This window comes from Lutjanus erythropterus, chromosome 19 (genome assembly GCF_056507025.1).
Source record: "Lutjanus erythropterus isolate fLutEry1 chromosome 19, fLutEry1.hap2, whole genome shotgun sequence".
NCBI classification, from domain to species: domain Eukaryota; kingdom Metazoa; phylum Chordata; class Actinopteri; order Lutjaniformes; family Lutjanidae; genus Lutjanus; species Lutjanus erythropterus.
The window spans coordinates 2729895-2744279 of NC_139335.1; the positions used below are offsets into that span (position 1 = coordinate 2729895).

The 14385-nt window shown below is 39.5% G+C and overlaps 1 protein-coding gene across 1 annotated transcript in view; it reads right to left on the reverse strand.

Annotated features, from left to right (window-relative positions):
- shank1 (SH3 and multiple ankyrin repeat domains 1) overlaps positions 1-14385 on the reverse strand; it is a 115764-nt gene that overhangs the window by 51922 nt on the left and 49457 nt on the right. Inside the window, exons 3-6 of the mRNA XM_084743455.1 lie at positions 7471-7674; positions 6498-6569; positions 4944-5052; positions 795-949 (exon numbers count right to left, since the gene is read on the reverse strand). Coding sequence (XP_084599581.1) covers positions 795-949; positions 4944-5052; positions 6498-6569; positions 7471-7674 — 540 coding nt within the window. The remainder of the gene's footprint in view (positions 1-794; positions 950-4943; positions 5053-6497; positions 6570-7470; positions 7675-14385) is intronic.

The window sequence follows — 14385 nt, forward strand, 5'->3', positions numbered from 1 at the left end:
CAAGAATCCGTCCTGCAGATATTCACCCTGGTGTAGGTTGGATTTCCTCCGTTTATAGCATGACAATGAAAAGTCATCACACTGTTAAAAAAAAAAAAAATTGAAAACTGCCTTCACTAGATTTTTGAGTGAAAAAAGTCTCTCAAGTTTGGAAATAAACAAAAAGTTTTGCCGACTTATAATCTTCTGTTGAGATAATTTACTTTTCTTCTTTAGATAAACTTGAATCTGAGTTTTAGTAATACCCCAAATATTTCAAGGTTGTTCTTTTTGTTTTTATTTGCCGAGTTGTCATTATTTGGGTGCTTGAAAATTAAATAGTTGCAATTGAAAATATGAAATTATTTCTACTCACACATCATAGTATTACTACTGCTATTAACTAGGAATGTAAAGATACCAAAAACTCAAGATGCCTCAAAGAAAAAGTCCATAAAATGATATTTATTGTTGAATTAAAAGACACCTTGAAAAGAAAAAAATGATGCCTTGAAAAAAATAATAATACATTTTAAATAATAAATCTGGTGTGTAAAGCATGATGGTACAAAATTTGTTTTGCCTTTCAACTTAAAAGTGCTTCCACTTTACCTTCTTTAATAAAAAATAAAATTCAATTAAACAAAACACTGTTCGTCATTTCAAAACAAAAGAGTTGAGCTCAAACCTCAAAACTCTACTGAAGTAAGTTTCCTTGAATTTCTGAGTTTTGTCAGCTTGAAGTTGTTAAAGTGTTCTTGTTGTGATATCGGCATGTCTGTAACAGAACAGCAGCGTGTGTGAATGATGTTTACCAGCAGGGCTGTATGGCGGTGGCCTCGAACGGCCTTGTGTATCGATGTGAGTCCATCTTTGGCGCGGAAGTCGATATGAGCCCCTCCCTCCACCAGGACCCGGATGGCCTCTCCTCCACCTGGCTCACACTGCACCGCCAGCGACAGGGGAGTCTCTGGCGGACAAACACAAGGAGATTCAAATTAAGTTTTTTAATTTATTGTCAGAAGGATTATTTTTAGAGGAGTCTGAAAGTCACATTAATTTTTTGGGGGGGCACAAAGCAGATTGTTTGCTCCTTGGGGGGGCGTTTGAATACACAGTGGGAAAACTTTCAGCAATAGATTTCAACTATTCACACTCAAACTCTTCTGTCCTTGCTTTGAGGTTATATTCTTTAACAAGAGTTGTGTTCTCTTTGCAGCTTAAACAGAAAACAGACATGATAAACCCCAAAAATTAATTGCATGACATTTCAAATAATGCAGGCAACAAGACACCAAACAACAGAGACTCTTTCTCATAAACATGTCTTCTGTAACAAATCAACAATCTTAAGAAATCAAAGTGGGGAAAATACTGAAAAAAAGGATTTATGCATGTCAATATTTTACATTCTTGAAATGAGACTCAACAATCACCAATCTTTCTGGTATTTGTGAGTTTTTCTAAGCAGCTCCCTTTACATGTAAAGTCTAACATTTATGGGGTTTTATTTGCACAATATAGCAGAAATTAAATCTAACATTCTTTATTTTTTTGTTTTCAGTTGTGTATAATCACCTGAAAATAAGAACTGTTGTGTCAGAAAGCAGAAATAAAAAAAATGCTAGTGACACAATAAAAGTATAAAAACAATAAAAGACAACATGACCATTCAAAAAAAAGTCATACTGTACATATTATTCACAGCTCATTCGTGTTTCTGTGTCGCTGATCACTGGTTGACTTAAAGGGATAGTTCACCAGCAGAGTAATGTGGACTAACAAAATAAAACCCGACCCTCCATCGGCGTGAGGGTGAATAGATAATGACTGAATTTTCATTTTTGCGTGAACTATCCCTTTAACGTGCTGCTGCCTTTGCTCCACTTACACCGACAGTCTGAACACAGTCAGTCAAACAGCCAAAGCCACATTAGAGCTCATTCACTGGGAAATATTGGCAAATTCTCTGGTCTAACTGTCCAAAGTGTCCCTACTTAGCCCGAAACGTTAACTTCCAAGTAAAAGCTAAAGCTGTTTTTTTTCCCACTGATGCATCGATGCTTTGCCAGTTATGCTGGCATTAAATAAACCAACAAAGAAACTCAATGGAATTACTTCAAAATAAAAGCAGAGCTGTGTCACGACACCTTTAAATGCACTCAGCACACTTGAACCTCTTCAGCAAGAAAGTTCAGTGACATCTAGAAGAATAAAAAGCATTTAAAAATGTTCCCAGTAAAAACAGGATAGGCTACAGAGCACCGGCTGCCATGGCGACAGGAGAGTTTTGGCGAAGAGGAAAATGACTGAGGGCTTTTTATCTTCGAGCAGCGTCTGTAGATCTCAGGTACAAATAATTTGGGGAAATGTTTTGACTGCACTTCCTCTGAAGTTATCATGTCAGGACGACTTAGGAAATGCCCACTGCGCCGTTCCCTTGGCAGAGGTGGAAGAGACCCCCCCCCCGCCCCATCCCCATTATTATTATTATTTTATGTCCTATTAAAGGCAGTCAGTGTGACTCTGCTTCTGTGCAGGGAAGCATGAAGAAACTGTTAACAACGGTGGGAATCTCTATGTCCCAGAACCACAAAACTGTTTTTCTAAAGGCTTTTGATCACCTCTTTGCACAGTTGCTAAGATGGAAAAAAAAGTCTCTTTCCAGAGATCATCTCAAGATAATCCACACACCTCATTATGAGTAGTTTCCTGTAGGAACTATTTTATAGCAGGAGAATCTACTTTCTTTCTACTAGAAACAAAAAAAAACTGCTCACAGAAAAAGTCTGTTGATTATCTTGTGTAGGTGGGTCACGATTTCTAGAGCTGTGCATTTGCAATCTGGCAGCACGACACACATTATGGTACAGAGGTTACGATTCAGTTTTAATTTAATTTAGGAATCACAATTTGAGGCAAATTGTGATTTCTGATACTGGGCTAGACAAATAAAATCTGACTTAACTTGACTGTGATGTAAATTGTGGCACTCTGTCACAACATAAGCTTTTTGTGGAACCTGTTAAGAATAGTTGCTGCAGTGCTTAATGGGGATTATAACAAACTAAACTAACTGTCAGAACATCTGGACAAGACTTCACAGTCAGCAGAGATGAAGAGGCCACAGTTGACATTTTCTGTGGATTTCAGTTTATCCTAAACAGCATTTCAACACATGGATTTAGTGAGTATTGCAGCTTATTTCACTGCAGAGCAGCTAATATCATGAAATAAAGTAAATTTGCAAACAAAATTTAACAGATCAAGTCATTTTCTAATCTTGACTCAGAACAGCACAGATACCAGAGTTGTCACAAAACAAAATGCTATAGTAGCACACGTTTGGAGTGAGGATGTCAGTGATTAATCATTAATAGATCATTTGCAGTTAAGAATTTAACAGATTAAAAATGTATTCATGGATATTTCTATTATATTTTGACATTGTTTTGTCTGGCAGAGTGGATTGTTGAAAAAGGAACATTAAACTTGGACTTAAAAGGAAGAAAAGATGACAAAAATGAGGAAGGAAACATGTTTTGTATCTCATAAATTATTATTGATTAATCAATTGTTATCATTTTCAACTATTAGTTCAGGAAAACACAAAATTTGTGTAGTAACCACCTCAGGTTTTCATTTTCAGGTACAGGAAGGATGAACAGGAAGTAGAGTGTGATAGTGAAGGGGGGGGGGGGTTCATCAGGGCTCTCTGTTGCCCCCCGGTGTTATGAAGTGGAAGTGTGTTTCACACCCGTGATGACAGACTGTGTTTTGTGTTTTGACACTTGCTCCCAGAGAGGCTGGAGTGACACAGAGCAGCACACCCAAACTGTAAATGAGCCGTCTGCTGCTGCCCCCCCCCTCCACCCTCCACCCCAGAGCACCAACAGGATCTGGGAAACGCCATGAAATTGTGAACAAGCACTGGCGCAGATCCTTGACAAAGTGTTAGACCAACACGCTGCAGAGCCGAGGGCAGAAAACGGACGGGGGAGGTTTGTTATTTGCAGAGAGTTTAAAGGTCGAGTTTATCCAGCGGAACCACGGGTCACGAAGCTGCTGGCCACCAACGTGCTAATTTGGCTGAGAGGAGACAGTCAGCAACTTGAGGATGCTGAATCTCGAATACATGTTTGTTTAACTGTATGTTTGATTGACATGAGAGAACAATTCAATAAACAGAGAGAGAGTGTGGGTGTGCAGATAGATGCATGTACAGTATATATGGATGGACGGATGAAAAAGTGAAATCAAACCTTTTTAACCAACTGGAGAAATCTGTAATATATTTACTGTAATAGATCATAAAATTACTATTTTGATTAAGGAACCTTGTTATTGTCAAATTATAATGTTGCACTCTTCTTGCACTCCTGCAGCCTGTCGTGAGAAATAACTCGCTTCAGTTCAACCTATTTAATATACTGTGGGTCCACATGACTCCAACTTCCTATCTCCTTTAAACAATCTTTTAGACATTTGGAAGCAGCTCTTTTTGCTAATCCTCTACATCCCTTGATGAAATAGAAGAAACAGATCTAGTACTCTGCATGTACTCTCTATTTGAAACTCTGCATCTTCAGTGCACCTTAGTCTAACTCAACTTCAGCGTGCAGGAGTGAACAGCTGGAATTACAGCATATCACTGCAGTCCAAACATCCATACACTGGTTAACTTCTATAATTGATTTTTAATGTTTTACTATAATTTTTTTAAAGGTTCTCACCTCTTAACTCACTAAGAGCCACTGCATCAGACATCTAACAAGGTTACTTGTGGCTCTTTGGTGAAAAAAGGTTTAATTATTATGCGCTGATGTTAAACTTGCTGTACAGAAACAGTAAAGTTTATATTTTGTGTTAAAGAAAGAAATGTGACTCTGCAGATGAAGTGATGAGGAAAACACTACATGACAGAGGGGAGGAGGCAGTTCCTCGGTCTGTGTGGCGCTCCTTACCGCCAGTGTCAGCGTCCTGGTAGTTGGGATCGAGGCCTTTATCTATGAACTTGGCCATCTTGTCCACGGCGCTGGTTTGGATATAATCCATGAATTTCTTCAGGCTGGCCTGCATGAAGGGAGAAAAGTGCTGCTGCTGTTTTACAGAGAACAGATAGAACTTCTGCCTTAGAAACACAATTTATTCTCAACCAAGGAGCCCAAGAAAATATATCAGGAACCCCCTCCTGTATGTTATCTATTATTTCTATGTAGTTATGTCAAAGAATCAAATCAAATTAAGTTTTTTATTAAGCACATTTAAAAACAATAAAGATGCAGTACAATAAAATAACAAAAGTGAAAGTAAACAAAGTAAATAAAAAGTGACATATAAAACCTTGAGGACCCTTTAAAACGTGAAAACACAAGCGTTTTGATTTTTACTCTTTATTCTACTTATTTATTTTAATAAGGTCAGACTCTTGGCTGTTAAACAAACTTCGAAGTGATTCAATTTTTTATTAAATGACATTTTTTGCAGCTGATGCCTTGAACTGTGTCGACTCTTTCAGACAAAGAGTTAGTAATATAATATACAACATGTTGGAAACGTTCCTCTGCTTCTGTTGCATTAAATACAAAATTATTTAATGAGATATATAATCAAAAAGTTTTGCATATTTTTATTCAAGGAATAAACATCATCATTATGTTTCTGCTGATAATGTGATTTCTCTTTATGAAAAACAACATATAATATAATTTACAACACAAACAACATTGTTGTTGTTGATGTAAATTCTTTTTATAAAACCTTATGAAAATATATTTAATGGACAAAACAGAAAAAAAAACTTCTCTATGACTTTTCTGTGACTGAGTTAACGTCACACTCAGGAATGTGTCCAGATTCTTTTGATTCGGTGGCACAAGTGGGGCACTGAGTTATTTATTATTACTTATTTCTTTATTTAATTATTTTTTCTTAAATTGACAAAAGAGTATTAAATGTCAAAGATGTCAACTCCTTGAATGATGATGGAAAATCTGACACACACTCTGTCCACATCTTATGGAGCTGACAAAATGTTATATTTATATTTAATACACACAAACTATAATTCTTATTTATCTTTGATTTAGAGGAACCACAGAGTTGACATGACTGAGTCACATCTGATAGGAATATTATTTACTGAATTTGAAATGAAAAAATAGAAAACTTGCCTGTGCTTGTGAAGGATTTCTGCCTTTTTTTTAAAACCAGGAAGTGAGACAGGGGTCCTTAAGTCATAGCCGACCCTTTTTATGCCTGATTAAATTGTATTTTTGTCAAATCTAACAGAGTTTAAGAAAATACAGGGAACAACTGAAGTAAGCAGGCTTTTGTAAAATAAGTAAATTGTTTTTATATGATGGAAATTTCGATGAATAAATCTGCAAACTTTTAACAGGCCAGCTGGCAGAGTGCCACACTGCTGTGCAGTGCTGGTTTTAATTCACTGACACTGTGCCAGGCTGAAACATGCAGCTGAAATCTCTCAGAGACTTCAGGACAAATGTTTTTCATACCTTAGTGTGCAGTTTGGCCAGTTGCTTCTCATCCAGATTGGTCTGTTTGTACACCCTGGTCTTGTATCGAAACTAAACCCGAGAGAGAAAAAGGGAAAGAAAGGAAATGAAGAGTTAATCCTAACACAGAGAGCGTTTGTCCTTAATTCTCTTAGCTTTTGGCCTAGATCCACGAAATGGGGCCTGCAGATTTATTGTACAGTCAAGCTTTATCTGGTTTGCTATACAAACCCCCTCTTCTACTTCACTGAAGACAAGAATTGTGAAAGAAATGGTCTCGCTTTACAGCAGTTTAAAGGCGGTTTAGAGCCTCCACTGGGTCATAATATAGCATGAAAGGAAGGCGAGTGCACACACTGGATAAGAGATTAGCGGATGTTGCAGTAAACAGAGCAGGGAAGCTGAACACTTCCTCTACGAAGTGTGTATGAAGCCTCGTTCATTCATAAACCAGGGTTTTTATAACCTGCTCTAACTTAAGGAACACAAGGAACAGTTACAGGTGACGAAGCGCTGCTGTATTTTACTTCAGTCATCAAAAAGTTGCAGAGTAAACCTTGGTCACATGATGTGAGGGCAAAAAACTGGTGGGGAAAAAAAACAACAACAAACAAGAACAAGAAAATCATAATCTGCTGCAGAGATCTTAATACTTTGTTGGGATTTGATTGGTTGATCCAGCAGCACCTCAGATCAGGACCAATGGGTGACATTTAAAATCATTTAAACAACAACTTTTATGAGAGTTTCTTGACTTTTATGAATAACTGTGATGTCTTGAGGACACAAACTTCTCTGTTATGATTATGATTTCTATCTTTCAAAACTTCTACAGTTTATGTCCTCAGTTTAAATGATGAAAAAAAAATGAAAATGATTTACAAATCATTGCATTCTCTTGTACACAACGTACCAACTTTCTTTAGGATTGGGGTTGTCGTACAACTGCATCAAAGGAAGACCAGAATCGTACCTCCAAATACGGCACCCCTTTCTCAAAGGACTGTGGGTACTCTCTGAGCAGCCTCTCCTCCTCCAGGAACTTGGCATCGTGGCCGTCCGTGGCGGGCTGGAACAGACCATAGTTCAGGACGTCCCGCAGAGATTCGGTCAGGGAGCAGAGCACCTGTTGCTTGGCCTTCCACACCGTGGCGTCTGGGTTAAACCGCAAACATTTCTGCAGGACAGACAGAAGTAGATGAAGGTCAGCTTCATAGATAATCTACATCAGCCAGCCAGCGTTTTGCTGACTTAATATGTGACCCTATACGTCTCTTTTACAGGAAAAGTAGACAGTTGATGAAGGTCCCCAGCTTGTTCAACTGTTATTGAGGCACAGAGCAAAAAGGGGCGGGACTTTTTTTAATTAGAAGACTTTTACTTGTAATGGAATATTTTTAAATTATTGTTTTCCCTCAGATTTAGTGCTTCCACCACTGGTTTCATTTGAATAACTGAGATAGAGGAGGACTAGGAAATAAATTTAACAAATTTTGCATGGCAAAATTAATCATCTCATGTCTTCTAAAGGTTATCTTTGGACCCTTGAGATAATCCCGTGGCAGTGGATGCTCTGACCCAGAGGTTTTCAAAGTGGGAGGCGGGTCTCCCTGTGGGGGCTCCGAACAGTTTCAGGGGAGGCTCGGTTTTTCCCAGTCTTGTCTGAGGGGATGCCCACAGTGTCAGACTTTGAAAACCCCCTGCTCCAACCTGTCTGACTGCAGCACACTGAGGCTGTTCCCCATCTGAACCAGCAGGGGGAGACAGCGCCAGAGTAAAGTGGGTGAATCCCAGTGGCCTCAGTTAGCACACAGGCTGTGAATGGCAGTTTGGTGCAGCTTTCTCCAGTGGGTTCCTGAACGGCCAAATGCATAACGGCTCACAGGCTCAGTCAGCAAAGTGGAGCGTAACTCACTACACAGATGGCTGACAGAAGGTTTTTGGCACTGCTTTCCCCCCTCCACCCCCCCTCTCCCTCTCCTTGCCCAGAGTGCACTTGGGCTGTTCTCTGACCTTGAGGCAGCAGCAGGATGATTGGCCGATGCACAGTGCAGCCAGCTGCAAGGTTCCTTGCCTCTTACTGCATTAGTGCATTGGCTCTTGTCTCCAGCAAACGCTAATTCTAACCCAGAACGTTCTTTCATTCATTGTCACTCATCTTAATCTCTTCACACACACACACACACACACATTTCTGTGTGTTTTTCTATGTATGTATGTGTGTGTGTGTGTGTGTGTGTGTGTGTGTGTGTGTTCTGCAAAGAAAAACAGATAAAACCCTGCACGGGGGTTATGTGCAGAGGAGTAACATAACATTTTCTCCCTCTATTTTATCCAGTGTCTCCGTTCGCGCACAGCCAACCCGGTCACCACGGCAACCAGTTCATTAGTGGAGCAAGCTGCTTGTTGCCATAGAGACATCCCTGTGTTCCCTAGGAGATGGGGTACTGGGAGGGTGTGCATGTGCTTGTGTGTGTGTGTGTGTGTGTGTGTGTGTGTGTGTGTGTGTGTGTGTATCAATGTGCATGGGGTCTTTTCATGTGTGTTTATGTGTGCATGCATGTGTGTGTGTGTTAGAGCAGCATGGCAAAAGAGAGCAGAGTAAAAAGGAGGGGAATGTCTAAGACTTTGAGAGTGAGAGAGCGAAAGAGGATGAAAAGGTGTGTCTGTTTGTATTAGATTAGGTTTCTTACACACACACACACACACACACACACACACACAGATGTGCTCCAAAGCCTACACACTGCACTTACAGTCCCAATAAAGGACGCAAGCAAACACACTCAAAAATGAATCACAGTCACAGCAGGAGAGAATCAAGGTGAAGGATTCAGTTCTCATGCAGGAGGAATATTCCCACAGTCAACCTGAACAATTATAAAACACTGATAATTATCAGAAAATTTACATTTCTGTAATAACTTTGCTTTCAGTCTAAGAAGCTTCACTGAGGCAGCCATGCTGTTTATTGATCTGTATGCCTCCAGGAACATGATTGATCCTCCAGTTTCTACCGGTCAGCCAATTAGGGCTCATCAGATTCCTCCGTCCCTGAAGTTGGTTCTGTGACCAGTTTTCCCACTGATTCACTCCACACTGCAGACATGTTTGAAATGTTGGTCATGCAGTAGCACAGTCTGTACACTGAACACAGACAGCCTTGCAACTTCAATGCCTCCAATCACTGCGCTTGCAGTTGAGTGTTTGTGGTGCCCTCTAGTGGTCAGGGAGCTTTGTGTTGTTGGTTTGAAGAACCTCCATGTACAATAACAATATTGTTTCAGTGTCAAAATATAAAAACATAAACAACAAGATGATTTTTGTCATTCATGTTCCTGCTACTATTCTATTTATTCAGTGTTCAATGACTAAATCACAAAAAGTGCCAGCAAGTGGGACTAACTGACTTTCAGTAGTACTGAGTAGCAGTAAGTGAAAGCATCACTGCAACAGTGCAAAAGGTCCTACGTTCAAAATATAATATAATAAGTAAAAAGTATGAAAGTAAGCTAAATGTGCTACAAGTTAGTAGTAATACATCATAGAAACTAAAATCTGATGGTACATGATGTGATGATGATAAAAACACTGTGAAAGAAGGGCCTGGCGAAGGTAACGCAGAACAAAAACGATACTGTCGCTCATTTTCTTTTGCAAATGATCAGATGGTGAAGAGTGAAGAGTGGAGATGTCCTGCAGGGCGGTAAATACAGCCGAGGTCTGACAGCAGGAACTGTGATCGTGCTCCGAAATGAGCGGCCGAGAAGTTGAGGAGTCAAGATAAACCTGCACAGAAATGATCACAAACCTGGATTCTGTCATAAAAAATATATTATAATGTACAGTAGATACTACAGAAGGATTCACAGTTTGACTGGGTGTGAGTGTTAATCCTGCAGTTCGTTAGATGAAACTACATCAGTGGTGGAAAGTACATCTACATGTGTAAGTACAGTTTGAAGGTACTTGTACTTTACTCGAATATTTCTATTTATTGCCAACTTTTACTACATCTCAGAAGGAAATATTGTACTTTTTATTCCACTGCATTTATTTGACAGCTGTAGTTACTAGTTAATTTTCAGATGATGATTTTATATTAAACAATGCAATGGCAAAGATTATGTTTAGGACCTGTGACGGTGTGCTGAATGTGTTTAGGTTGTAAACGAGGGGGACGATCGACGTTGATATTTTTCTATTATTATGGCATATATTATTTTTCTTCTGACATTTAGTGGACTGATCAACTGGTTAATGATCAGGAAGATGGAAGGAATGAAATGAAGTCATCTTTGTTTGCAGCCCTACTTTTATTGTTGGTGTGTTAATGCAGCAAACTGATGGCAAACATTGAATATAAGTGGCTGACTTTCATGCTGTTAAAGCCTCAAGAAAAATATTGTGGAAAAAAAAGAGATTTCCCCTCTGCAAGTCACAGTTTCATATTAATAACTGTTTGATAAAAAGTAGTTATAGTGGATTCTACTGCAGAAAAACTGTATTCTTCAAGTATATTTTTTGGTGCTTGGAAAACCAAAAGCTGAGTGCCATCTAGTCAAGGGCAGTCGATTTTATTCTTGGTCAATGGATTAATAATTGTTTGTTTTAAAGCATTGCAAGATGGTAAAAAAGAAAAAAAAGTAGGTTAGTGTTTCCCACAGTCCAAGATGCTGTCCTCAAATGTCTTGTTTTACTCACAACTCAAAACCTGTCAGAGAGGAGCAAAGAAACCAAAAAAATATTCACATTCATGAAGCTGAAATCAGAGAATTTTGGCTTTATTTCTTGATCGATTATCAAAAGAGTTGGCCGATATCTCCAAAACTCTGCAACTCACACCAAACACTCTAGAATGTGTACGGTATGTTTTGATTTGGGGGTGAACTATCCCTTTAAGTACAATTTTGAGTGCAGAATATTTACTTGCAATTTTTACAGAATAGAATTAGAAAAGTAAAGGATCTAAATATTCCTCCACCACTGAACGAGGGCAAAACATGACCAGGATATTACAAAAAAACCCAATCATAACTGGAGTACTAGTCATCAATAAAAGAACTAAATATAACAGCTTCTGTATAGCTTTTATATGAAACTCTTTACACAGCTTTAAGCCCTTCTGTTTCTCTGGTGGTTTTATCATTATGCAGACCAAAAATTCTGTCTTGCCTCCTAAAGCTGTGATCACACTTTCCCACTCACATACGCCCACTCACTCTGTCCATGCTGCTCTTTATCTTCTCCTGCCTATCTCTATCTTATTCTCCCTCCTCCTTCCCTCTCCAGCCATCTTTCTGTAACAGCTCTGTCACTTATCTATGCAGAAATAAGAGTCTGAGAGTCTGTGTGTGTGTCTGCAGCGCTCGCTATCTCTCGTCCCTCTGGCCTTTTTCTGCAGGCCAAGTGCAGGGGGACTAGAAGCCTTTAATGAGATCTATGGGGAAATAACCCCCACCCACCCACCAAACACACACGCACGCTCTCTCTCTCTCACTCACACACACACACGCGTGTGTGCCAGCCGTGTCGCCATTTACGTCCTCTCCATATCTCTCAACCACTCAAACCACCCCCTTCTTCTCTACAGCAGTTCTTAAGGAGAGTGAATTAATTTCTTTTAAGCGTTACTGTCATCCCGTCTCTGCCTTGTTCTCTCCTTCTCCATTGTCTCCATTGTCTTTCCCTCCCTCCTCTCCTCCTCCTCCCATACTTTCCTCTCTATTATCTCTGTCCCTTTATTCACCTTTGGGCCTCACCCTTTTATTAACATACAATCTCTCCACAGCTGTAGAGAAGTGGTGGACACTCTCCATGTCCTTAAGTCCACACATCTTAACCAGGTGCTGAGATATAAGTGTGTGCGTCCTTGCGTGGACGTGTTTGTGAGGCCAAAATCCTGCCTGAGGGGCTGCTGCTGCTTATACGCCACAGTTTGCAGGAACTCAGCTCAAGTCAAATAGCAGAGAAAAACTCATTTGTTTCACGCTGTTTAATGCACTCGGCAGGCAAATGCCAACGTGACTGCGTGTGCATGAGTTTGACAATCCAATAAACGTGCAGGCAAAACTGTCTTGACCACCCGCTGTGACAAAATCATATCAACAACTCGGTGATACGCACATCTGACTGTTGCTGTTCACACAAGTGAGTTAATGGACCGGTGTCTTTTTCATCAGCCACCAGCCGCTGGTGATTTGTTAATTTTTAACAGGGGCGGCTCAACGGGAGGGTTGGAGTTTAGGGTTAGGGTGCACTAACCCCAGACCCCCATGGATGTGGGGTTGGATTTTCAGCAGCACAGACAAGTGGCTGCCAGAAAGTCAGTGTTCCTGGACGGGGAAAGTTGGAAACTTGTTGCATCCAGCTTGATCCAGTGCCACTTTGATAACGCTAGTCTTCCCAAGTTATGAAAGACAAAACATCAGGTCTCCCAAAATAAACTGATGAGACTGGTCTTAGGTCTCAGTCCATGAGAGCACATAAGGAGCAGCCAGTTCATGCAGCTAAACTGGCTCCCCGTGGAGTCCAGAGTGACAAAGTTAAATAGCCCCTCCAGGACTTCACAGGCTTTTTTGGGGGGATTTTTTCGGCCTGAAATGTCTGATTTTCTAAAAAAAAAATTGCAACGCACGTTCCGATGTTTTTAGGAATCTTTTGCAATGAAGCTGCAGGAGCACGTTAAAATTGTTCCGGTGAAAATAAAACCACATTTTGTTCTGAATCTTCTGAGTAACCTTAACAGAAAGACTTGAGATTAAGTTACATGTAAATGAAGAAGTGCACCCAGAGGTTATTCCACAAAGAAGCAACATCTTTGTGAAGCTCAAACTCAAGCTAGCACAAAATTATATGCTATGCTGTGACTGGTGGAACTGCAGGAAGCTATGATGATTGGTCAAAGTTGCGAAAAAGTTACATTGAATGTACAGAATTACAAGGTTGTGCAGAATTCACAGCGATTGGTTGAATTCACATGAATCACTGCGATCGCAAAACATCACCACTTCACCACTGGAGGAACTGATCAGAACTCTGTCAGGTTCATAGAATTGTAAATGTTGCAGCCCCAAATGACTTATTAAACTTTTTCTCCGTAAGTCAGAAAATCATCAGGTCCAGTGTAGGAAGTCTGACATCAGTAAGAATCAGTAGGCAGACAGATAAAAGTTCCTTTAGATACTCAGGTGCCCACGACAACAAAGTTCCTAATAGAATTAAAGTGACAACAAACATCATCGTCACATTTAAGGTGAAATTCAAACTCTGGTTTTTAGATTATGTACCTTTATAAAGACAGTTGTGTAGGCAGGGATGTACGTAGCAGATTTAATGAACCAGTTTTGGTATTATAGTAATCATGTATTGTAGTTGTCAGAATAATTTCTCTTTATTTTTGTATTTTGATGTAGTATTTGCTTTTATATGCTGATAATGCCGTGCTCCATATTTCTATGTGCAACACATCTAAATATAACAAGGATCACAATGGAAATAAGTCCTGTCACTTTCTTGTGTTATTCTTGATGCTTTTTTAATTGAACATGTACTGCTGCTGCAAACATGTAACTGTGTTTTTAAATGAACTGTCAAATAAACAAGCACTACTGAATAATACAGAAATATTAAAGGAATACAGGATGCAGTGCGTCTCTGTAATTATCTTGCTCCTCTGTGTCTACACATCGCTGCCTGTCACTTTGATCATGAAGGTGACATTATAATATAGAGCCGAGATGACCGAATACTTTCCAATGCAGGGACAAAAATGAATCTGGACGGAAAATAAATGTTGACATCATGAAAAATTAAATTAAAGCAAAATGTGTTACATTGTATTGAAATATTTACACTCTAAATCTAAAATTAAATCTCAAAATAATTA